This window comes from Capsella rubella, unplaced genomic scaffold, assembly GCF_000375325.1.
Source record: "Capsella rubella cultivar Monte Gargano unplaced genomic scaffold, Caprub1_0 scaffold_4, whole genome shotgun sequence".
Classification (NCBI taxonomy): Eukaryota; Viridiplantae; Streptophyta; class Magnoliopsida; order Brassicales; family Brassicaceae; genus Capsella; species Capsella rubella.
Genome location: NW_006238920.1, coordinates 3,486,713 through 3,511,225, shown reverse-complemented (window position 1 = coordinate 3,511,225; position 24,513 = coordinate 3,486,713). Strand labels below are relative to the sequence as shown.

General features: G+C 41.0%; 2 protein-coding genes, 1 non-coding gene and 1 pseudogene across 3 annotated transcripts; 2 read left to right on the top strand and 2 right to left on the bottom strand.

The window, feature by feature from the left end:
* Positions 1-246: 246 nt before the first annotated feature.
* On the top strand, positions 247-352 carry LOC111831285. The gene has a single exon (XR_002834540.1). It is a non-coding gene; the product is annotated as a small nucleolar RNA R71 (small nucleolar RNA).
* A 12,557-nt stretch (positions 353-12,909) lies between these two features.
* LOC111830954 lies at positions 12,910-13,998 on the top strand. The gene is made up of 3 exons (XM_023783842.1): positions 12,910-12,963; positions 13,037-13,827; positions 13,926-13,998. The coding sequence occupies exons 1-3, from the start codon at positions 12,910-12,912 to the stop codon at positions 13,996-13,998; spliced, it is 918 nt and encodes a 305-aa protein (XP_023639610.1).
* Positions 13,999-14,001: 3 nt separating this feature from the next.
* LOC111830953 lies at positions 14,002-17,107 on the bottom strand (annotated as a pseudogene).
* Positions 17,108-17,867: 760 nt separating this feature from the next.
* Positions 17,868-19,462, bottom strand: LOC111830952. Its single transcript, XM_023783840.1, has 2 exons — positions 19,212-19,462; positions 17,868-19,074 (listed from the first exon to the last, which is right to left on the bottom strand). Exons 1-2 carry the CDS (start codon positions 19,460-19,462, stop codon positions 17,868-17,870), a joined length of 1,458 nt encoding a protein of 485 aa, XP_023639608.1.
* Between the last annotated feature and the right edge of the window lie 5,051 nt (positions 19,463-24,513).

Genomic DNA, 24,513 nt, shown 5'->3' with positions numbered 1-24,513 from the left:
AGATGATGCATAAAATCAAGCTTCGCCTTAACTTTAGCAAGTGGAAGTCCCTCCATGTTTTCAGCTAGCTTTTTTCTCTCAAAATCAGCACCTTTGGTACTATTGCTGGAAGCGAAGTTCTCGATCAGCTTGGTGGCTTGAGCTAGAGACCATGTGTTGTAATTACCGTTGCTAGCAACATCTAAAGCCATCTGGTACCTCCAATCCAATCCTCTGTAGAAAATGCCCAAAAGCTGAAATTTCTCGTACCCATGGTGTGGACAATCTCTCTAATACCCCTTAAAACGCACCAAGCAGCCTTGAATGTCTCTGAGATTCCTTGAGAGAAAGTAGAAATCTTGTTCCTCAGATCCTCTGACCTTGCATCATCATAAAATTTATTCAAGAACGCAACTTTCACATCCTTCCAGCACGTAAGAGATGCAGGCTTCAACTCCTTGAGCCACGATAGTGCTTCTCCAGCTAAAGAGTGTTGGAAAAGCTTACAGAGCAGAAAATCTGAAGATACACCATCAGCCTTGATGCTAGATACCAAGTTTTCAAACTTCTCAATATGGTCCATCAGATGCTCATGAGTATGGCCATGGAACGAGTGTTGTCCTACAAGACTGTAGTACCCAGGCTTCAACTCAAAGTTGTTCCTCTGAAATGCAGGAGGACTTATAGCATAGCGGTTAGAATAGAACAGAGCAGACTTGTTGTATTCTCCAAGTGTACGGTTCTCATCCTCTGCTTCAGCATTCAACGCCAACTGGTTGTTGTCTGCTGCGGCTTGGTGTCGATCGACACCAACGGCGACTAGTTCAAGAATTACAGTCCTGTTAGCATTCAGCTTCTGCCCTTGTGCATTTCTCACATGACCATCTCCATCTCTGAGAGTACCCCCAGCATCTTGAATCAGAATCACTAGTGGTGCCATTGCTGCATTTTTCTTAGCTTTTCGAATTCCTCTTTCTAAACCCGCTAATTCTGAATTGTTGAGATCAACTAACTCTTTGATCTGCTGGCTTCTAGTATTAGGCATAAACCTGAAACACCAAAAATAAAAGAGAAAAGAAAAGCGTAAGTAACAAAATAAAAATAAATAAAAAACTTAGACTAAACTGTTAACCTAAATCTAATGGTAATTAAAATTGAGTCCCCGGCAGCGGCGCCAAAATTTGATCGGCTCAAATTTGCCCTGAGCTACTCTCTCAATTAAGAGATCACTGTAGTACTTAGGGATCGAATCCACAGAGACTCAAAATATTCGGTATTAAAATTAAGCTAAGCACACAAAGTTTTCATATTTAAAACAGCAAATTGAAATAAAGATTGGTTTTTAAAACAATATGAGAAAACGCTAAGCTCGGGGATTCTCAGGAAATCAATCAATTTAAATAAATTAATAATTTAGGATTCAGATTAAGCGTCGTTCTTGAACTCAAATCACTAATGTAAAATCTTTCAGCTTTCGTTGCGATGATTATCTAAATTTAAAACTAGAACTCCAAATTTCTTTGCTAAATTCTAAAGTTTTAAACAAGCATTAACATACAAGTTTGATGTGTTCACAAAATCCCTAAACCAAATCTCTTTGCGAATAAGTATTTTGCTCACCCTAGGTTCTTTCAGGTAATTAATCACACTCTCATGTCAAATTAATTATCCTAAGATCTAGACTTTAGCCGATTAATCCAAAACTAGCATTACGAACAACCTATGGTGAAGAACAATTAAGATGTGAACCCTAATCTAACAAATCTACCTAACAAGTCATGAAATCCCTAATGAGAATCCCCAACCCTAACAAAGAAAACTACTCAGACATCATGTAAGAAGCAAACATCATGAACTGAATAATATAGATTAGAAAACTGAATAGAGAAACAAGGGAGGATTGAAATCTTCTCTCTACAAGGAGTTCTGATCTCTCTCTCTCATTAAAAGCTCTCAAAGTTTTGCAATAGAATAAAGCGTAAGTGTTTATAAAACCTAAAAAGTATTTAAATATGTCTAAAACACGTCAGGGACCAATGTTGCAACTTGGGAAAACTTTGGGCATCTTTTGTAAATCTTCAAAACTTGGGAAAACTCGAAATCTCTCGTCAGGTACACGGTGTCGATCGACACTGATAGGTGGTGTCGATCGACACTCTTTCACAGATCATCTCCAAGTCAGATTACTCAGCTTTGCTCCAATAAGCTCCAAATCACTCCATTTTGATCCAATCCATGTGAAATAGCTCCTACACCTGAAATGACTCAAAAAGACTTGAAAACACTATAAAAGCTCTATAAATAAGACTTATATCATGGCCAAAAACCCGTAAAAACCATGATATATCAAGTATGAACATTGCTTGCTCCAACAAATCTACCGGAATTCGTAAAAATAACTCCAAGTTCAGAATTTGGTCTAATATTGTTATGAATTGTAGGACGATCATCAACCCGGTTTCTTCGATTAAATCGTTTCTCAATATCATCAAGATACATTGAGAAAAATGTCAAACACTCATCAGCTAAATATTGCTCACATATAGAACCCTCTGGTTAAGCACGATTACGAACATATGATTTGAAATGTCCAAGCCACCTACAGATGAATGAATCAATTTCTAGTAAAATGACTAAATGACCAAGCATATTTATATATCAACTTATATCCAGCTGAAATAAATGTCACCTCTCAATTGGATGCATCCAACGAAATGAGACAGGTCCACCTTGCTTAGCCTCCTCAGTGAGATGTACTTTTAAATGTACCATCACTATAAAAATGATGGAGGGAATAATATTTCCATTTGACATAGAGTCAGCACAATACACTCTTGTAATTTATCCAGATCATCCTTATCGAGGACTTTTGTAGATATATCACGGAAAAGTGACATATCCCAATAATGGCAGAAGTCACTTCTTGTGGCAGTAAGCTCTGAATAGCAATTGGCAGCAGATGTCTCATTATCACGTGATAGTCGTGAATTTTTAAGCCAGATAATTTTCTGTTATTAGGATCAACACACGTTGAAATATTGGAAGTATAACCATCAGGGAATTTCACATTTTTCAAAACATTTAAAAAAATGTCTTTTTATGATTATTCAGAGTAAAAGACGCTGGTTGATACTTCTTATTTTTGTCAGACCACATATCAAGACGTATACGAAGCTACCGAAGATCTTTTCTAGCACTCAGATTATCCGACACATTCTTCTCTATGTGCATGATGTCCAAATTGTGTCGTATCATAACATATCTCCAATAAGGCAACTCAAAAAGTATCATCCATTTCCTCCATTGTTGATCATCACGTCTTTGGATGTCGCTACGATCTTCTTTCTCCCAACTTGACTAGCTCTCTTGGCAAAAGTAACGTTCACGTTTTCAAGTTGATGGAGTATTGTAGAACCTGATGGCGTAACTGGCGGAGATCGAGTATCTAATGTTCCATCAAAATCAGAAATATTTTGCCGATAGCTATGATCTAAAGGAAGAAAACGACGATGACCCATAAACAATGCTTTTTCCCATGGCGTAACCGCCGACCGCTGGCATCATAGTTACAACTTGGATATGCTAATGTTGTGTATGTGTTCCAACCAGACAAATTTCCAAGTCTCGGGAAGTCGCTAATCGTCCACACAATGGCTGCTCGCATGTCAAACATCTGATTTGAGGAAGCATCTAGAGTCTTGATCCCATCAAACCACAATTCTTTCAACTCTTTGACAAGTGGCTGCATATAGACTTCAATATCATTGCCATGCATTTTCTCTACAGGAATAATCATAGAAAGGATCATTGATGTTTGATTTCCACGGGGGAAAGTTATATGGAAATAAGATCACTGGCCAAATACTATAACTCGTACTCATTGTACCAAATGAAATAAACCATCAGAAGCCAAGCCAAGTCGGACATTTCTTGGGCCACATGCAAATTCAGGATATAGTAGATCAAATGCTTTCCAAGCCTCTCCATCTCTGGGATGTCTAAGCTTACCATCATTGTTACTATCAGTTGCATGCCATCTCATTTCAGTAGCAGTTTTTGACGACATAAACAAGCGCTGAAGACGTGGTTTCATAGGGAAATAACGCAAAATCTTTGCAGGTAGTTTCTTCTTTTTCTTTTCAGTTCCAGCTTGCTCATTACTTGGAGAAGTATTTGTCTTCCATCTTGATGTTTCACAAACTATGCAAGTTTGTCTTTCTGCATTCTCTTCCCAATACAACATGCAGTCATTTGGGCAAGCATAAATTGACGTGGATGTCAAACCTAACTTGCGAATAACTTTTTTCATATCATTGAATGAATCAGGTAATTTTGCATGTGCAAATGCTTCCTTAAGCGAATCAAGAATCATGGATATCCCTTTATCATCGATTCCACTCATGACTTTGATATGATACAGCTTTAGCAGAAATGATAACTTAGTGAAGTTATTACATCCTTCATATAGCTCTTGATTAAAATCATCCATCAACTCTTCAAGTTCTTCTCCCCTTTCAAAGTGTTCCCTTGAAGATTCTGGTCCACCTATGTTCCTCGCTTGGTCAGACGAACCAGATCCATCACATGCATTCATATTGACATCAGGGAAGATATCCTCCAATAAGTTTGAAGTAGAAGTAAACTCAACTGTAGCATTGTTTATTGGAGAAGGCATTTCTGTGGTAGTCTTTGTGATCTCAATCTCCTCTCCATGTAATACCCAATTCGTGTAAGAACTTATAAAACCATAACACATCAAATCTGCTTCAGTCTCTTGCTTTGACTTGGCTTTAGCTACACAGCAGCGATTACACGGACATTCCATTATTCCTGCCTTTGATTTACCAATGGCAAAATCCAAAAAACTCTTCACTCCTAATATATAATCTTGAGATAAATGATGTTTTTTTATCCATAATTTTTCCATAAAAACCTAAAAAAAATCATGTACTCTTTTGATCATGAAACTTAATTTCTATTGCAAAAAAAAAAAGATCATGAGAAGCTAAACTAGATTATTTTACTCCACCAAAGCAAACACCACCAGAGAAAATAAAAATTAAAGTGAATAATTATTGAGGAGTAACGTTTATCAAGATAAACAACAGTCAAACAATTATTTTTTTTTTAGTGGCAATGAATCCTTAACTAATCAACAATTCACAATTAAGTTCTCATATTTCAAAGCCATACAACTATGAAATCAGATTTTTTTAGAGACACGATTTAAATCTCCCAATTAGCTGTAGAAACCTTAGAAACACAATTTAAATCTCCCAATTAGCAACATAATCTCCCAATTTAAATATCCCAATTAGCTGTAGAAACCTTAGTGAAAATAAGTTTGTGAAAAAATCATGACCAACTAATAAGTCCTCAGATCGTGGTATGTTCCCGTTGTAGAAGACCCAAATAAAATTCATAGCGGGAATATAAAAAGATTAATATTTATCAACAAATTTAAAAGAGATTTCATCATTTATATGATATATATATATGTTTGTTTGAATAAATCAAACGAAGCTAACCACATACACAATTGAAAATATCTAACGTAAATGAATAAATACAATTAATTGATATAAGTTGAAAAACAGAGAAATATGATGAACCCATATTCCAAACATGGCCGCATCAGTGGGGATTATGAGCTCGAAAACAGACTACCAACATACTCATCTGGGCAGCTATTATATGTCCATGACACTACAACTCTAAAATTTATCATAAATTAGCAAAAAAAGAGCTTGAAAAATAATAGATATAAATTGGATTAGAGGATAGTTTTTTTAGGAGAAGAAGAATTGCAGACTTGCAGGTTAATGAGACTGGTGATGAGGAAATGACAGTTTTGTCCCTAATTACTTTATTAGAGAAAAAGGTAATTAAAGTTAATAATTGTCAAAGAATATGGAACTCATGTCTATTACATTGGTTTTGGGTATATGATATCTACCAATTGAGCCAATTAAACTTTATATAACATATTCGCCACTATGCGAAAAATTAACATAGTCGTCACCATAATATATCCCTACTTGTGATGAACCAATTCTATATGAATATTTAAATATATTATATTACATGTCTATGATTAACCAATTTTTGTTAATTGCATCAACCGACTATATTTAACAGACACGATTGACATTCAGATTAATTAGTGGCATCAAAATATATATCAGTTTATAAAACTGAAACGATGTTCACATTGTTTTTCTATTGATGTTAATAAGTTTAATAGATATATCAATTATTTAATTGATGTAAAATTATATATTTGGGTTGATTTGTATGTAACTGACGTTAAATTAGTCAATACTTATTTTAAATGACACTAAACTTCATATTTAACATCATTTTTTATTAATTGATTAAATTGAAGTCATTTATCGACATATTATTAGTGATGCTACAAGCCTCGTTTTTGTAGTGTAGGTTCCCCTATGATTAAGTTACTTAATCGTTTTATCAAATTGTTGTAGTACATTAATGGTAGATAAGTATATGATCACATTTTCATTTGTGATAAAATTAATTTAAAATCTTCCTTGTGGTGAGTTTTCCAATCCATAATATAGTTATAAATAATAGAGAAATTAAGGTAATTATGAAGGTGATACTTGAACAGAAAACAATATACAGATGTTAACTGAGGTTATTATTTAATTAAATATTGCTTATATTAATATCAAATTCAATATTTGTTTGGGACTCTCTATGTTGATATTGAAATAGCTTTATGTTGATTATCGTTTCCATTAATAACTCCATTGTTTCCACTTTATCTCTAATTAAAGCACTATAGCTTTTTTTTTTGTTCCATTTTATCTTGCTTATTTTGATAATTTTATTCTACAAATGCTTTTATCAAGTTGGGTTGAAAACTGTTGATTTAATGTAGGATTGTGTTGAAAAGATTACTCGAGTAATGCTTCATTACATTTGCAATGTCATTTACAAACCCATAACTAACAAAAATGGATAATCTCATAATATATAAGTCAAATCTAACAACCAAAATCTCTTAATATCCTTATTTTTTATTTTGATAGATTCCAATTAAAAAAGTCCAAATTTTTTTTGGTAAAGCTAGCTTCAGTAAATGACTAGCTGAGGTATTTGTCGTATCAAAAGTTTTTAACTCGTTTACTTGTCTGATTGTTGCTCGCTTAGGTATTTGTCGTATCTCACAGGCATTGACATTAAAACATTATCATTTGCCTTTGGAGAAAGAAATGTTTTATGAATAATCTGGTGGAAGAGAAGAGATGGAAGACGGAAATAATTTATTTTTGTTTTCTAAATGATTTTTAAACCCAAACCAAAAAGAAATAAAGGGAAAAAAGAAAACCCTACATGTTAAGATAAGCTAAATTTTTTATTACCACTTAATGAGTGTTTAATTTATGGTAATTTGAAACGTGGCGCTATGACTTCAGATTTAAATAAGTTTATTTAGTCAACAAAGAATTTATTTCTATATTTAATGATAATCAAAAAATTAAATTAATTAAGAATAAAATTGAAAATATTTGTTTCCTTTCTTGTTTGCTTTTTTCTGGGGAAGTGGGCGTGTGGTTAAATTGATGGATTATTAAGGGTAATTTTGTCCAAAAAATTAATACTTAAAACTAGTCAAATAAAAGATCAAAGATCCAATACTGTTTCAAACCAGTCTTGCACCTTGATGTGGACCAAATTCTTAGGTGATTTGTAGTATTGCTGCTAGGATCTTCACGTGCCGTACATTGCTCCAAAAAACTAATTGATTGCTAACTCAAACAATAGGCATTTGCATCAGATGGTGAATTAAAGTATGTATTTAATTTGATAATACATTATTACCTCACCCTAGTTTTATGGTACCACTACAATATAATGAAGAAAACAAAAGAACTTCCAAATCAAATGTACTATTCTTTATGATACAATACAAAATAGATTGAATATTCTATAAAACGTATGCAAGTACCATTTCATGTTGTGTATGGCTTGTTGTTCGCTTGATCTAGTGACGTTATTCCTGGTTATACAAAAAAACTTTTATTTAAGAGATTCATATGGCACACAGTCGTGTTGAAATATTTAATAGAAGAAGAAACGGAGTAAGAGATATATTTTTATCTTCTCCCTTAAGGAGATAAGAATGAAATAAAAACTTTAATTTATGAAAACTAGTTAAGATCTCAGCTTGGATATATTTTGTGTTTTCTTAACCCCTACAATTCTTGATTTCAATGTTCACGATCACCATCCTTCTTCTTAGACTCTATTGTTTTACATGTAATGCTTGCAGACTGATGGAAGATCAAAGGCCTAACGTATGTTTTCAGAAAGTGTTTATCATTCGAAATTATATTTGCGTATATTTTAATTATAGTTCTATTTATATTGTCGATCAAATATTTTTTTAACACATGAAATATAAATGTCGAGATCACTAATTTGGGTATACCGCTTTAAGAAATATAGTTTTGCATACTATTTAAATCGATAGTATAACCAATTGTTAATAAATAGCTAAAATATAACTTGATAAATATCTTTCTCTTATGGGGATTTCAAGTAAGGGAAACTTTTTAAAAAACCGCTGTTAAATTACTTTAAAAAACAACCCCGTTTCAAAATTTATCAAAAAAGCCAATAAAAATGTTTAAATAGTCCAAATATTTGTGTAAGCTTATAAATATACACAAAAATTAGCTTTATAAATGTTTAAAATTTTATATATCTTTTATAAATACCGTATAAATACATTATTAAAACAATTTAAAAATTGTTTAAAACCGTTTAAGAACTTCTTAAACCCTTTTAAAAATATCTTTTCAAAAAATTAAACCTTGTAAAAAGGAGTTTATAGAAATTAAACCTTCCAAGGGCGTCGGCACACATATTATGACTACGGGAAATTAAATTTATAGAAAAGTCACTAAAAGATGATTGAAGAATCTTAAAAAGGTCTAATACAGATGTAAAAATTAGCCACTCTCCCTCTTCTTCCAACATTTTTCGTACATGTGCACAATCTGTCTCAACCGGGATCGACAAATAGCCCAAAGATAAAGTTGCCTCCATAACCAAAGGAGGGATTCTAATTTAGTATGGAAGAGGGATAGAAATCTTATAGTACCTTTTAATCCAAGTAGATCAAACGTACCTACATCAAGAACAAACCCCAACCCCGAATAAAGATCATCACTATGCCATGAGGCATCAATTTGACAGCGTGCTGCTTTAGTCATCGGTTCCGGTTAAGATGGGCCCACCATAACTTCTAGGTCTGTATCCACGACTTCCTCAACGATTTGGGTCATTCTCCAGCTAGTTGCTTTTGCCATAACAAGTTGGTAAGTGTCTATCGGATATATATCTTTAGCGTCAAAAAGCTTATCATTTCGTGCTTTCAAACTTTACTATAGAATTTAATGTGTTCTTCTGGAATACACAGCGTTTTTGCTCTCCAAAATAAGAAATGAAAATTAGAAATGATATGGGTAAAAATATATGGTGTCGATCGACAATCAGGATGGGTGTCGATCGACACCAACATTTGTCCGGTCAGCCGGTTTGTTTTAATTTGAGAAATCGATTTGGGAGGGTTGGTTTATGAAAGAACCCATCCCGTTTTTTTTTCTTTTAACATGCAAACCGGATTAACCCAATTAATTCAAACCAGATAAACCAGTTCTAATCAATTTAAATAAATTAAACCAAACAATTCCATTAAACCAGCAATTTCAACCAAAGACTCTCCTCGCAACTGCAACTGCCAAACAACGCCCGTTAATTCCTTAATCACTTCGGTGGAAAGCAAGACTCAGACGTCACGAAGATCCCCACAAACTTTGGTGCTGATTAGAGAAACGATGAAACCATGATCGCACTTACAAACTCCGCTGATCCCAGTTTGCAACAGAGAAAACGCTTCTCACCAAACTGCATATAACTCACTCAATATTAATCCGAATTCACTTCTGTAAAAAGGAGAATCAACGTACACGCCTTAAGATTTGATACGTCGGAACTCTATTCTATCAAGACGTGACGAATCTGCTTCTCTTTCCTTAAACACCAAAGCAAAGCTAACCCTCTCCTTCTCACAAGTGAACTTCTCCTTCTCCTTTTCTCAACTCAACTCTCAGAAACAACAACGACAAAACAAAAGGGAGAAGAAGCGTTCTTTACAAAAATAGGGTTTTTGGTTTAATTATGATTAAATCAGGATTTACCTAAACCGATATTAATTAAACCTCATTTGATTCAATTAAACAAATCGACCAATTTAGAAAATCAACCGGAATTAAACCGACTACACCCTAATTCTTATACACAATCAAGTCTCATATTATTTTTCAGAACACGGGCGTTTCAATTTTCCCCCACTAACATGGATTCGTACTCGAATCCTTCAACATCGTCCATAAGTCAGACTCCGTGCAACCGTCCCAAACGATCCGCACTCCCACAACTGACTCCTCTGATGCTCCTATCTAATCCATATACTCAAGTTCCATACCCTATTTGCTCATACTCACCCATGAATTATCTCGGCTCGTCTTCAGGCCTCTGCCTTAGACTACGGTATCCAGGAAGTCTCACCACTTCCCCCACTCTCAGGTTAAAACCTTCAAGTCATACTGGCTCACTATTAGGCCTCCAGCCTTCAAGCTACGGTATCCGGGAAGTCTCACCACTCCCCCCGCTTTCAGGTTGCAACCTTCAAGTCATACCGGCTCACTATTAGGCCTCCAGCCTTCAAGCTACGGTATCCGAGAAGTATCACACTCGCTCTTGGGTCGTCACCCTTAAGCAAGGTCTCGAATCGTCATCTGAGACTATCACATAACATCCGAGCAAATAAGTCTAAACGCCCCCGAGCATATCTCTAGATCAGATATACTGTGGGAGCTGAAATACACGAACTGGAAACGGAGTGAACTCGAGTGGGTTCCTAATTCCCTGTCCGAACTAGTAAATAGGATTGCGAAATGTTTGAGAGAAAAATGCTTAGTTTTTATTTAGAATACTTTGCCCAAAAAATCCGACCCCTTTACACTTTGTTTTTCCTCCTACTTATACTACTCTGGCAAGCATTAAACGCACAGCGAACTCTGCTCTGCGAATCGCGCCATTCTCATTAAGACGCCGCTTGACCCGCTGATAGCCCATTTCGATCCTCCTTTCGAACCCCCAGCTCCTACTGGACTTCACCTGACGGGCTGGGCAGTTCCAACAATGGGCCTTCGCCAACGGGCCTAAACGGAATGGGGTGCCAGCCCGGAGTGCCAATTCCGGTACCCACAGTAAGCCCCCCCAAGTCTTCCGAAGTGGCTCAGTTCGGGAGACTTTAATGCTTCGTAAATAAAGAAACTTCGATTCCCGAATCTGATATGATTGATTTGTTTTTATTCGAAGTTGCCTTTTTGGATTACCGCCCCCCGGTTTTGCCGCTTCGGAATCCCTAGGCTGCCGGCTATAAAGGACGCGACCTTCTAGCTTTCCTAGGTAATCATTGGGTTGCAGCCGCAAAGACGCAACAAAGATAGAGCCTCTCTCCTTCGCTTTTCTTTTTAGATTTTCTCTCGCTTCTTCTATTTCTCTCTGTTTGTCGACGCTTCTCCTCGCCGTATCTTCTGCTACTCCGTTCCCATACTCGACTCTAAGCTTAAGCATGTCGCCACCAAAGCAAACTCTCAAAGCCGGAGACGCTTCCCTCTCTGGTCAATTTGGCCCGCATCCCAGATCGACGATAGCCGAGGAAGATTTAATACACGTAAAGTTCCTTTGCGGTCTCACGTCGGAGACGGAGCTTATCTCCCCGGGGGATGACCTGTCGCCGGAGGATCCTCCTCCTGGGTACTACTGTGCCTAAGAGATATTTTTCTCGAAATGTGGCCTATACTTTCCGTTGCCGGAACTTCTGGTAAAGGCGATGTTCGCCCTCGGCATCACTCTTCCCCAGCTGTGTCCGAACTTCGTCCGGACTATTCTTTGCTTGCAGACCTTAGCCGAAGAGCACGGCTACGTCATCACCTTCCAGGACATCCTCCACCTCAACACGATAAAGAGTGGCCGGACTAGAGGGACCTTCTATCTCAGCCCGCTGGCTGGGTTCCGAGTCTTCGACGACTTCCCCGAAAAAGACGAACAGTACCGAAGTGGCTATTTCTTCTTCCCGATTAACCGGGATACTTTCGGTGACTTGCAGGAGTTGCTTGTCCGGGGTACTAACTCGTTCTCTCTTATCTTTTTTTTTCAGCTTCCCTTGACCGTGGGCTATTATCTCAAACCTTCGCTGACTACTTCGTTACCTTCTGCGGTGCTGAAACTGCGTGGGACTCTTTCACCTGTCCCCGAATCCGTGAGGCCGGTGCTCGCATTCGCACTAGGTTTCTTACCATCTCTTCTCCTCAGTCCGCCCCTCCCAAGATGAACTACCGCGAAGAGAGGGCTCACAAGAAAAAGATGGAGCTAAAAGAGAAGGAACTAAAGAGGAAAATGGTTGCCGCACTGACTGACACCAGGGCCAAAGTTTCCTCGAAAGGACGGGCCGCAAGGTGATCACTCTACCCGACAGCGACCTCATCGCTGAATCTCCTGCCGCTCGCCCAGCTCCTGAAGATGGCCAATCCAGCGGGTCAAAGAATCGGAAAGCTGCGGAACCAGCTTGTCCGGTGCGTGCGAGCTCCAAACCACGAACTGAGGAGAAGCCCGCTGAGACCCCTGCCCCGAAGGGCTCCTTGCCCGAAGCTCCGAGTTCCGCTGATCCGAAGGCGACCCCAAGGCGCGAACTCCCGGGTAAACTACTTACTAATAGCTCACTTCTAATACATGAGCAACCCCGAGCTAATGCAAAAACCTCATTTTTAGCTGCTCTGAAATCCCTGGCTGACATGATGCGGAGCTCGGGTTCCTGCCTTCAAGGACATGTCCGTGAACAATCGGGAGGACTACTTCCGTTTCGCCGAGAAGGTTGGCGAGGTAAGCCCACTCCCTTTCGCTTCGCAAGTGGTTGCACCTTCACCCTCATAAATACTTTTCCTATCTTTGGCAGATGCTCTTTGAGTTTAACAGCTCGGTGGCCCACTACGAAGAGCAACTTTTCGCCAGCCCTTCAGCCACCGAAATAGGGGTTTTGCAAGCTCGAATCTCTGACTTAGAGAAGGAGGTGAAGAAGTATAAGTCGCTGGAGGTCTCCAACCAAGCTGAAGTGGAAAAGGCCGCCAAGTTCAACAAGAAACTCAGAACCGTCGAGCTTGACCTGCAGATCGCCGAATCCTCCCTGGAGACTTGTCAAGACAAGCTAAAGCTGGCTGGGGAGCTGTACCTGCAGGCGACCACCGCCGAGACGGAGGCAAAGAAAGAACTCCAGGAGACCAAACTAAGAAATCAGCTCCTGGAAGTAGGGAACAGCTCCGAGATGGAAAGGGTGCGAAGAGAAGAGCGGAGGAAAACGCTAGCCGAGTTCTGGGACACGATCGACAAGATCGGGTCGCACCTCGAGGAGCATGACCGCTTACTCCCCCATGCAATCCGAGGTGCTGAAATCACTGCCAACCGGATGTTGGTGGAAGAGATCGAGAAGGGCGAGATTGCCGACTTGAAGGAGGAGCTCGAAACCTTAAAAGCTGACGAGAAGGCTACTCGCCTTGAGGCTGAAAAGGTAAAGGACTTACTGTTTGATACTGTATCATACACTGCTTTACTGGCAGATACTCCCCCTGAACTCGGGCCTGATCCCGCTCCTACCCCCCTTATGATCGAGGAACCAACTTCAGACCCCCCTGTTGTACCGAACCAGGAACTGGAAGCAACCAGCCGGGCCCCGGGAGTGATGAGGCTCCTGTTGGTGAGGCGACTAGCCCTCCTTTGGCCCGCCCTGAAGACCCTGCCGCGGGCTCCGGGCTTGCTTAACATCCTGTTCGGGGTTGTATTGGGCTTAGACCCCCCCTTTTGTTTATCGCTATTATTACTTTTGCTTTTGGTTGCTTTTTGCTTGTTTCACGAATTTCTTAAGATTCATGCACGAGTGTTTTTGACCACGGAGGTCACGCTTGAGTTATAGTACTTCACGATCGTGCTCTGGTAATGCTGCAAACGAACTAAAGCTCGATCGCGTTTCTCTTTGATGAAGTCGAGGGCATCCCGAAGACATTCTTCGTTCTCTTCGGGCATTGTAGGGTTCGTGATTACCCGGACTCCTGACACAGCGAGCTCCGCCGGGACTACCGCCTCCGTCCCATACACCAGCGAAAAAGGGGTTTCATGCGTTACCCGCCGAGGCGTGGTTCGGATTGCCCATAATACGCCTTGTAGTTCTTTGTCCCACCGACCCTTATATGAGTCCAGCCTCTTCTTTAGGTTAGCCAAAATTACTTTATTCATAGCTTCAGCCTGGCCGTTCCCCTGCGAGTAGCGGGGTGTGGACTTGCTCAACCGAATCTTCCAATGAGCACAAAATGCTTCAAACTGCCTCGACACGAACTGCGACCCATTATAAGTTACTATCTTGTACGGGAGTCCGTGACGGCAAATGACATCTCTGCATACGAACTGCTGGACCTGAGAACTCGTTATGGCAGAGTACGCGGCCGCCTCTACCCATTTGGAAAAGTAATCGGTGAGGACTAGCAGGAACCTCACCCCCTCGTCGAGCTATGCAAAGGCCCTATTATATCCATCGACCACCTCATGAACGGGTAGGTGGCCGAGATTGACGACATGAGTTCCGAGGGTTGGTGAATAGTAGGGGCGTGCCTTTGGCACTTCTCGCAATTTCTGACAAATTATTCACTGTCCGCTTTCATCGTTAGCCTAAAGAAACCGTATCATTTGATTTTGATTACCAGTGTTCGGGCCCCTGCGTTATCCCCATTGGGTCCATCATGGACTGACCGCATCACTATCCCCGGCGACTTCCCAGCGATGCAGGTTAAATAAGGACCTCCGACACTGCGACGGAGCAGGCCCTCGTTGTGCAGGCAGAATCGGGCCAACACGGTTCTAATCTTCCGAGCCTGCCATTTATCCTGGGGCAGCTCACCTTCCCTTAGGTAGGATAGGATGGGGGTTCTCCAGTACACTTCTTGGTCCTTCTCCGGGAGCCATGAGGTGTCCTCTGGCCCTTCCCTTCCAGGCTCCTCACCATAGGGGAATCGGGCTGCTAGAGTCCCAGCCGGCGCTTCGGAGTTTTCCCCGCCAATGGGAGCAGGGGGATCTCCTTAAGCGTTCCGTCGAGATCTGACGGCTTTGGCGGGGGCGACGGGTAGCTCATGGATTATTTCCCCCCTATCGAGCCGACGCTGCATCGACCTTGTAAGTATGTTCACCCCGCTCAGGCAAACGCTAGGGCGCTCCAAGATTTCCACCGGGATAATCCTTGTTAAGGCAGGATCCGAGATCGAGGCAAGGGACGCTAGTGAGTCAGCAGCCGAGTTCTCCGCCCTAGGGATTTTTATCAATTCAAAGTGCTCGAATCGCTCGGCTAGTTCCTTTGCCATGGGTAAATAAGCTTCCATGCGCCCGTCCTTTGCCTCGTACTCCCCCGAAAACTGGATTGCCACGAGTTGTGAGTCGCAGAAAGCGCGAAGACGATGGACTCCAATTCCCACTTCCAACCGGAGTCCGGCTAGCAGTGCTTCGTACTCGGCCTCGTTATTCGAGGCGTCGAATGCTAATCTAAATTACTACTCGATTACCTCATCAGTGGGTGCGCGAAGCCTGACTCCGACACCGCTACCGTGTTTGGTAGAGGCCCCGTCGACGTGCAATGTCCACGGACCTTCCTCTTCGCCTTTTGTACTGGCAATTGGCAGTTCGATTAAGAAGTCGGCGAGCACCTGCGATTTGGCAGCAGTTCGAGCTCGGAATTCCATATCATACTCGCTAAGCTCGATTGCCCATTTTGCCATCCGCCCTGACTGGCTTGGGCTGTGAAGTATAGTTCGCAATGGCTGCGAGGTTAGAATCACAATCGTGTGAGACTGAAAGTACGGCCGAAGCTTCCTGGCCGAGGTGACCACGGCCAGAGCCAACTTCTCGATCATAGGGTAGCGAACTTCAGCTCCTGTGATAGTCTTGCTTATGTAAAACACCGGTCTCTGCTCTCCCCTCTCTTCCTTTACTAGTACCCCGCTCACGGCGTGTTCAGACACTGCTACGTACAAAAACTGGGGTTCCCCGAGCTTGGGCTTGGCTAGGACAGGAGGGTTAGACAGATATTGTTTGAGTTGTCCGAACGCTTCTTCACACTGCTCGCCCAACGAAAATTTTTGTTGCCCTTCCGGAGGAGCTCGAAAAAATGTAAGCATATATCTGTGGACCTCGAGATGAATCTGTTTAGAGCTACAATCCTCCCATTCATGCGCTGAAGCTCGCGGAGATTCCGCGGTGAAGTCATCGACAGAAAGTCTTTTATCTGCCTAGGGTTTGCCTCGATCCCCCTTTCGGTCACAATATAACCTAGAAACTCTCCCGAGGGGACCGCAAATGTGCATTTGGTTGGGTTCAATTTCATGCCAAATTTGTTGAGGATCGCAAAACAATCCTCGAGATGCCCGACGTGCTGGCTGGATTCCATCGACTTTACCAGCATGTCGTCAATGTATACCTCCATCGTTTTTCCCAATAGTTCGGCGAACATCCTGTTCACCAATCGTTGGTATGTAGTGCCAGCATTTTTTAATCCGAATGGCATCACTTTGTAGCAAAAGATCTCTCGATCCGTGATGAAAGATGTCTTTTCTTGGTCGTCGGGATGCATCATGATTTGGTTGTACCCCGAAAATGCGTCCATAAACGTTAACAGCTCGTGCCCCGAAGTGGACTCCACCAACCGGTCGATGTGCGGGAGGGGGAAACTATCCTTCGGGCAAGCTTTGTTTAGGTCGGTGAAATCGACACAGACCCGCGACTTGCCATTCTTCTTCTTGACTATCATTGTGTTCGCCAGCCATTCCAGGTACTGGACTTCCCGGATAAGTCCGGCCTCGAGCAGGCGGTCCACTTCGGCATTTACCACTTCGGCCCGTTCTTTTCCCAACTTTCTACGCTTCTGCCGAACAGGCTTGAAAGTAGGGTGGACATTGAGTTCGTGAGATATCACATCCGTGCTGATGCTTACCATTTCCTTCACCTCCCATGCGAAAGTTGACTTATTCCTTCGCAGAAAGCTTATTAACTCTTCCTTGACCTCTGGGGAAAAGCCCACCCCCAATTTTTACCTTCTGCTCGGGGAACAGCTCATTAAGCTGGATTTCTTCGTAAAGTTCGCCGTTCATCCTACTCTTCATCGGGTTCTTGGCGACCTCGAGATGTGGTTGCTATTGGATCAAGAGCTTATGCACAGCCAGATATCAGCTCCTGGCCGTACGCTGGCTACCCAGTATCTCACGGACTCCGTTAGGCGTTGTAAATTTGACGCACTGGTGGTAGGTAGACGGGACCGCCTTCATCTGATACAACCACGGAGTCCCTAGAATAGTGTTATATGCCGCGGGTCGGTCGAAAACGGTGAACTCCACCATCTTGGATACTCCCCGCGCAGCGACCGGGAGGGTTATTGTTCCCAGGGACATCGACGTTTCGCTGGTGAACGAAACTAAGGGAGCCGGAGGCCCGACGATGTGACTCCTGTCTATGCCCATCCTTGTGAGAGTGTTCAGAAAAATTAGATCCACTGAATTCCCCGTATCGACCCTCATCCTACACACTTCGTGGTTCGCTACATCCAAGGTGATGACCACCGCGTCATCGTGAGGGGAGTCGAGGCTCTCTGTCTCTTCTTCCGAGAAAGTTATCTCGGGGTAGACTTCGCGCGTCTTTTGCCTCTTTGGGGCCGATTTGTTTAATTTCCTCTGATGGTCCTTAATGGCTCTGATAGAATTTCAAAATATCCTGGACCCGCCCATAATCACGTCGATGCGCTTCTTTGTTTCTTGAGGGATCTCTTCGATAAGTGCCTTCGGTTTTTTGGCCGGGGGGAGCTCCTCCTCTTCGGCAACTGCCTCAGATACGAGCTGAACTGCGTTTTGCGCCTGATTGAGCTCATCGATTGTTATGTCCGGCATCACCCCGTTCATGAACCTTTCGGCGCGTAAGAGCATGAGTTTTTTGCAGTTCGGGGTGGCGTGCCCAGCCACCTTGTGGAGTTCGCAAAAAGAATTGTTCTCCTGCTTCTCCCGAGTCCACTTATTGCTCGGTAAGGCTCCGTTTCTACCTCGCGATCCGAACCTTTGTTTCGATGGGGCGCCCTTAGGTCCCCCCTTCTGGTGGTCCACCGCGAAGGAGGCTGGTCCCGGCCTTTGCCCCTGCACGTACTGTCTGGCTCCCTGATCGAAGCTCGGTTTGGGAGTTACTTTATACTTCTTGGCGAGTGCGGCTTTCTCCTCCTCCGCTATGATCCAGTTTGATGCCCAGTGGAGGGCGTCCTGGATACTGGAAGGGCGGTTAACCGTCAACTCTTCCCTGAGTCGAGATTCGTGCCATAAACCATTTTTAAGGGCGGACAATGCCGCCGAGTCGGGGAGTCTGGGGATCTGGACCATTATTTCTTTAAACTTAGTGATGTAAGACCGAAGTGAATCGTTTGGACCCTGGCTCAAATTCCACAACTGAGCGTCGGTCACACCCACTCCTATGAAACTCGAATACTGCTTCACGAATGTAGTGGAGAGTTGAGTGAAGCTGTCGATCGTCCCTTCTTGAAGCGAGGCAAACCACAGGAGGGCTGGTCCGACAAATGTTTCGGCGAAGAGCTTGCAATACCCCGCATCCTCCTCATAAGGATCGAAGTCAACCCTTCCTACCGTAAGGAGGAAAGTGTGGAGGTGAACTTTAGGGTCGCCCTTTCCTTCGTAGCTGAGAAATTTAACCTTTCGCGTATCTTTGATACGCATTGTAGAGATTCTACGCGAGAATGGAGTCCGCTTCGACTCCTCGATGACTCGATCGATATTAGGGGCGGAGCTAGTCGCATAGTGGACCTTTGACTGCATGGCTCGCATCTCATTCTGGAGGAATGAAATCTCCGGATTGGGCACGGCCACCGCCCTGTGCTGGGTCGGAGTGCGGATGTGGCCAGGTGTGGAGTTCCTACTCGCGGGAGATCCGACAGACAGACCAGCCTCTCTTGGCTGGTTCTCTGCCGAGTTCGCAGCGACTGGGGGGACTGGTCGCCCGCTCCCCGGGGACGTCGCTGGTAACCCTCCACCAAAATCGAGCATGCGAACCTGCGGAGCGCGGTACTGACATATGTCCCTTCCACAAGCGCGTCCACTTGGGCTGCGTAAGCGTTGTGAGCGTTAGACAGCTCGGAGACGGTTTCAGACAAGGCGGCCACCTGAGCGGTGGACCGCTTCTCGAATCCTCCGAGCTTCTCCGAGAGCGCAGCTGTAGCTAACTGCTGCTCTGTCTTCCCGAATAAATCCTGCAATAACTTCTGAATAGAACCGAGGGTTACCTGACTATCATCGCTCGACATTTTGCTAGGCTGAGGACGGAAGGTCGGAAACGAGGAATCGGTGGGTTAGGGAATAAGGGTCCCCACAAACGGCGCCAAAATGTGGGAGCTGAAATCTACGAACTGGAAACGGAGTGAACTCGAGTGGGTTCCTAATTCCCTGTCCGAACTCGTAAATAGGATTGCGAAATGTTTGAGAGAAAAATGCTTAGTTTTTATTTAGAATACTTTGCCCAAAAAATCCGACCCCTTTACACTTTGTTTTTCCTCCTATTTATACTACTCTGGCAAGCATTAAACGCACATCGAACTCTGCTCTGCGAATCGCGCCATTCTCATTAAGACGCCGCTTGACCCGCTGATAGCCCATTTCGATCCTCCTTTCGTACCCCCGGCTCCTACTGGACTTCGCCTGACGGGCTGGGCAGTTCCAACAATGGGCCTTCGCCAACGGGCCTAAACGGAATGGGGTGCCAGCCCGGAGTGCCAATTCCGGTACCCACATATACCTCCCGTGGTTCTCCTATAGCATCGCAACGCTATACTAACCACAATCCTGAAACTTTCCAAAAATAGAACCGTCAAACCCGACGCTTTCTATTTTTAGAAACTCACACATATTTCTCTTTCACATGACACAACCAAGTCAAATCTAAGAAATACTCACATAGACGAAGTACGATATGACAATGTCATACCTACCAAACAATATTCCCACATGGAATATCATCTCCACCATGACCATTCTTCAAGTCAACTCCCACACCATCCCGTCACTCAGGGTATTACATAATAGTCTCCAACTTAACTTCTCGGAAATCCATTTCCAACAAAACAACACCGAAGACCCGCATTCCGGACTACACCCACCATGACCACACAAATACTACGAGCACCACGCTCGCAACCCCTATTCTCCCACACTGCCACGAGCAGAAACTAGGAAAACAAACGACTAGAGAAAAGATAAAACATCACAACTTACCGTGGAATCTCATTGAAGGCTCGAGAGGATGATCTAGGTCTCCATGCTCACACAATTGATTAAACACACAAATCAATCAGCATGCAATCCACATCATCATTTCTCATCAACAAAATTCACACATCACATTAAAAAAAATCACCAGTTTACTCCCGCCCTAGAATCGTAAGGGCTCTGATACCAAATTGAAAGAACCCATCCCGTTTTGTTTTTCTTTTAACATGCAAACCGGATTAACCCAATTAATTCAAACCAGCTAAACCGGTCCTAATCAATTTAAATCAATTAAACCAAACAATTCCATTAAACCAGCAAGTTCAACCAAACATTATTCCAAAACATGATCATCCTAACATGTTTCTAAATTTCATTCTAACACCCTAACAAATCCAACAATAATCTAAAACACCAATGAGCGCCTAGATCATCCTACTCTTCTCGCCATGATTCCACGGATCACACTATACTTGCACCACAAACACAATGAGATGCGTGAGTATTATCACAAATACTCAGTGAGGCGATCCTCCCATCTAGGAGCTATACACACAAGCAATGAGATAACACCCACATATATAACATAAACAAACCATCCAGCAAGATAAACACCCAATAACACTTTCAGTTCACCTACAAATCATCACAAACAAGTCACTCAATCCCAATCGCTTAGATAAGCTCATGGTCACGCACTCACCTTAACAAGGTGATTTGAATAACAAATACAACCAGGAAAGACTCTCCTCGCAACTGCAACTGCCAAACAACGCCCGTTAATTCCTTAATCCTTTCGGTGGAAAGCAAGACCCCGACGTCACGAAGATCCCCACAAACTTTGGTGCCGATCAGAGAAACGATGAAACCATGATCGCACTTACAAACTACGTTGATCCCAGTTCGCAGCAGAGAAAACGCGTCTCACCAAACTGCATATAACTCACTGAATATTAATCCGAATTCACTTCTGTAAAAGGAGAATCAACGTACACGCCTTAAGCACAAACCTACCAAATTTCGTTACCTTTCGATAAGATTTGATACGTCGGAACTCTATTCTATCAAGACGTGACGAATCTGTTTCTCTTGCTCTAAACATCAAAGAAAAGCTAACCCTCTACTTCTCACAAGTGAACTTCTCCTTCTCCTTTTCTCAACTCAACTCTCAGAAACAACAGCAACAAAACAAAAGAAAGAAGAAGCGTTCGTTATAAAACTAGGGTTTTAGGTTTAATTATGATTAAATCAGGATTTACCTAAATCGATATTAATTAAACCTCCTTTGATTCAATTAAACAAATCGACCAGTTTAGGAAATCAACCTGAATTAAACCGACTCCACCCTAATTATTATACACAATCAAGTCTCATATTATTTTACAGAACACGGGCGTTACAGTTTAACCCTAGGACTCAACTTTTTAAAGAAGAAGAAGTCGACTATGGAGTGTTTCGCCGCTTTTGTCTTATCCCAGAGAGGGAAAAGCTTATAAGTGTTCTCTAGTGATTTTGGTAATGTTATTTCGCAAATACTTTTATCGAGTTGGTTTGAAACTGTTGATTTTACGTAGGATTGTCTTAAAACTATTATTGGAGTAACGCTTCATTACAATTGCAATTTCATTAAAAAACATAACAAACAAAAATAGAAAATCCAATAATATATGATACAAATCCACCAACCAACATCTCTTAATTTCCTTATTTTTTATTTTGATAGATTACAATTAACAGATTCCAAAAAAAAATTTGTATAGCTAGCTTCAATAAATGACTATCCACGTAAACCAGAACTAAGGTAAAACTAATAGAACAAGTACATACTTTTGATTGTATTTATAATTAGCTATTGTATTTGATAGTTTTTATGATTTGTATTGAGTAGAAATTTTACTGGAGAAATTCTTCCTTTTGCAAACAATGATTGTATAGCAATGGGAGAATTAGTATACAAGGTTACCCCATTATTGTGTTTATTGTCGCCGAATGCTTGATGTTTCTGCTTAAGTAACAAGTCGTGAATGATAAGAGATTAATTTACATTTTAGTTTAGTCACGAAGTCTCATTAATTGAGACCAATGTTGTCTCGTCCTTAAGCTTAATTATTCATCATGGAGAAGTGACTCTAGCAGCCTTATAAATGAAGAAATGTTTTATTCGGCATGCATGTCTAGACATTGCCAGTAAAATATTGGATATATAAGGCTGCTAGAGTCACTTCGCCATATTGAATAATCCAGCCCAAGGAAGAGACATATTGGTCACAATTGATGAAACTTCCTAACGATAATGAAATATATATTTAGCTCTTGTCATTAACGAGTTTGTACTTAACCAAAAAGTTCAAGCATACATCAAGAGTTAACAACATATTGGTGTTACCTGGAATGCTAATTTTCAGATCCCTTCATCTAAAACTCATCAAACTAAGATGGTTTTATTTTATCTGATTCAACACTTTCTTCTGTCCTTATATGCTTCTTCTTCAAGCCTATTTTACAACTTACAAAAGAGGTAACTCTTTGTTGGATTTTTACTTGATAATTAAAAAAAAAAACCATGACTAACAAATATGGAAAAACTCATAATATATGAATCAAATCCATCAACCCAAATTAAAATCTCTAGTTTCGTGGTTTAAGTTTAATTGATTCATATATTTAACATATTCCATACAAAATTTGGTAGGTAGCTTCAGTAAAATATTGTCAATGTAAACCAAAACTCAAGGTATAACATATAGAACAAGTACATAAGCCTAAGCAAAATCATATTGAGCTATCCATTTAATTTTGACATGTACTAATTCTCTTATACCAAAACTGGACTAACAAAACAACAATCAAATATGAAACGAGATGCACAAAGATTTTCAAATGCGAATAAACTCACCAAAGAATCATCACCTAATTGTGAAGCCATACCAAAGCACACATAACAAGAGTTGGTCAATGAAGACGAACCAGACTCGGGTTGTGAATTGTTCATCATCCCTTTCTTCACTCTTGTACGTACTATGTCAAAATAAAACCACACAAGAGTTAAAACCAGCCTCAGATACTTCAGTGCTAAACTCTTCGAAAAAAAATAATTAAACAAAAGTTTTTAGCTTGTTTACTTGTCTGATTGTTGCTCGCTTAGGTATTTGTCGTATCTCACAGGCATTGACATGAAAACATTATCTTTTGCCTTTGGAGAAAGAAATGTTTTGTGAATAATCTGGTTGAAGAGAAGAGATGGAAGACGGAAATAATTTTTTTTGTTTTCTAAATGATATTTAAACCCAAACCAAAAACAAATAAAGGGGCAAAAACCCTACATGTAAAGATAAGCTAAATCTTTTCTTACCACTTAATGAGTATTTAATTTATGGTAATTTGAAACGTGGCGCTTTGACTTCAGATTTAAATAATTTTATTTAGTCAACAAATAATTTATTTATTTATTTTTGATAATCAACAAATTAAATTAATTAAGAATAAAATTGAAAATATTTGTTTCCTTTCTTGTTTGCTTTTTCTGGGGAAGGGGGCGTGTGGTTAAATTAATAGATTATTAAGGGTAATTTTGTCCAAAAAATTAATACTTCAAACTAGTCAAATAAAAGATCAAAGATCAAATACTATTTCAAACCAGTTTTGCACATTGATGTGTACCAAATTCTTAGGTGATTTGTATTATTACTGTTAGGATCTTCACGTGCCGTCCATTGCTCCAAAAAACAAATTGATTGCTAACTCAAACAATATGCATTCGCATCAGATGGTGAATTAAAGTATGTATTTAATTTGATAATACATTATTACCTCACCCTAATTCTATGGTACCACTACAATATAATGAAGACAACAAAAGAACATCCAAATCAAATGTACCATTCTTTATGATACAATACAAAATAGATTGAATATTCTATAAAACGTATGCAAGTACCATTTCATGTTGTGTATGGCTTGTTGTTCGCTTGATCTAGTGACGTTATTCCAGGTTATACAAAAAAAATATTATTTAAGAGATTCATATGGCGCACAATCGTGTTGAAATATTTAATAAAAGAAGAAACGGAGTAAGAGATATATTTATATCTTC

Excerpts from the sequence above, each read along its gene's own strand:
- LOC111830954 (XM_023783842.1), top strand. The coding sequence starts at position 12,910 with ATGTCCGTGAACAATCGGGAGGACTACTTCCGTTTCGCCGAGAAGGTT. Across the intron at positions 12,964-13,036 it reads TCGCCGAGAAGGTTGGCGAG|ATGCTCTTTGAGTTTAACAG; the intron begins GTAAGCCCACTC and ends TATCTTTGGCAG. Across the intron at positions 13,828-13,925 it reads CCGGGAGTGATGAGGCTCCT|ACCCCCCCTTTTGTTTATCG; the intron begins GTTGGTGAGGCG and ends TATTGGGCTTAG.
- LOC111830952 (XM_023783840.1), bottom strand. The coding sequence starts at position 19,462 with ATGTCGAGCGATGATAGTCAGGTAACCCTCGGTTCTATTCAGAAGTTA. Across the intron at positions 19,075-19,211 it reads GTCAGTACCGCGCTCCGCAG|GAACTCCACACCTGGCCACA; the intron begins GTTCGCATGCTC and ends TCCCGCGAGTAG.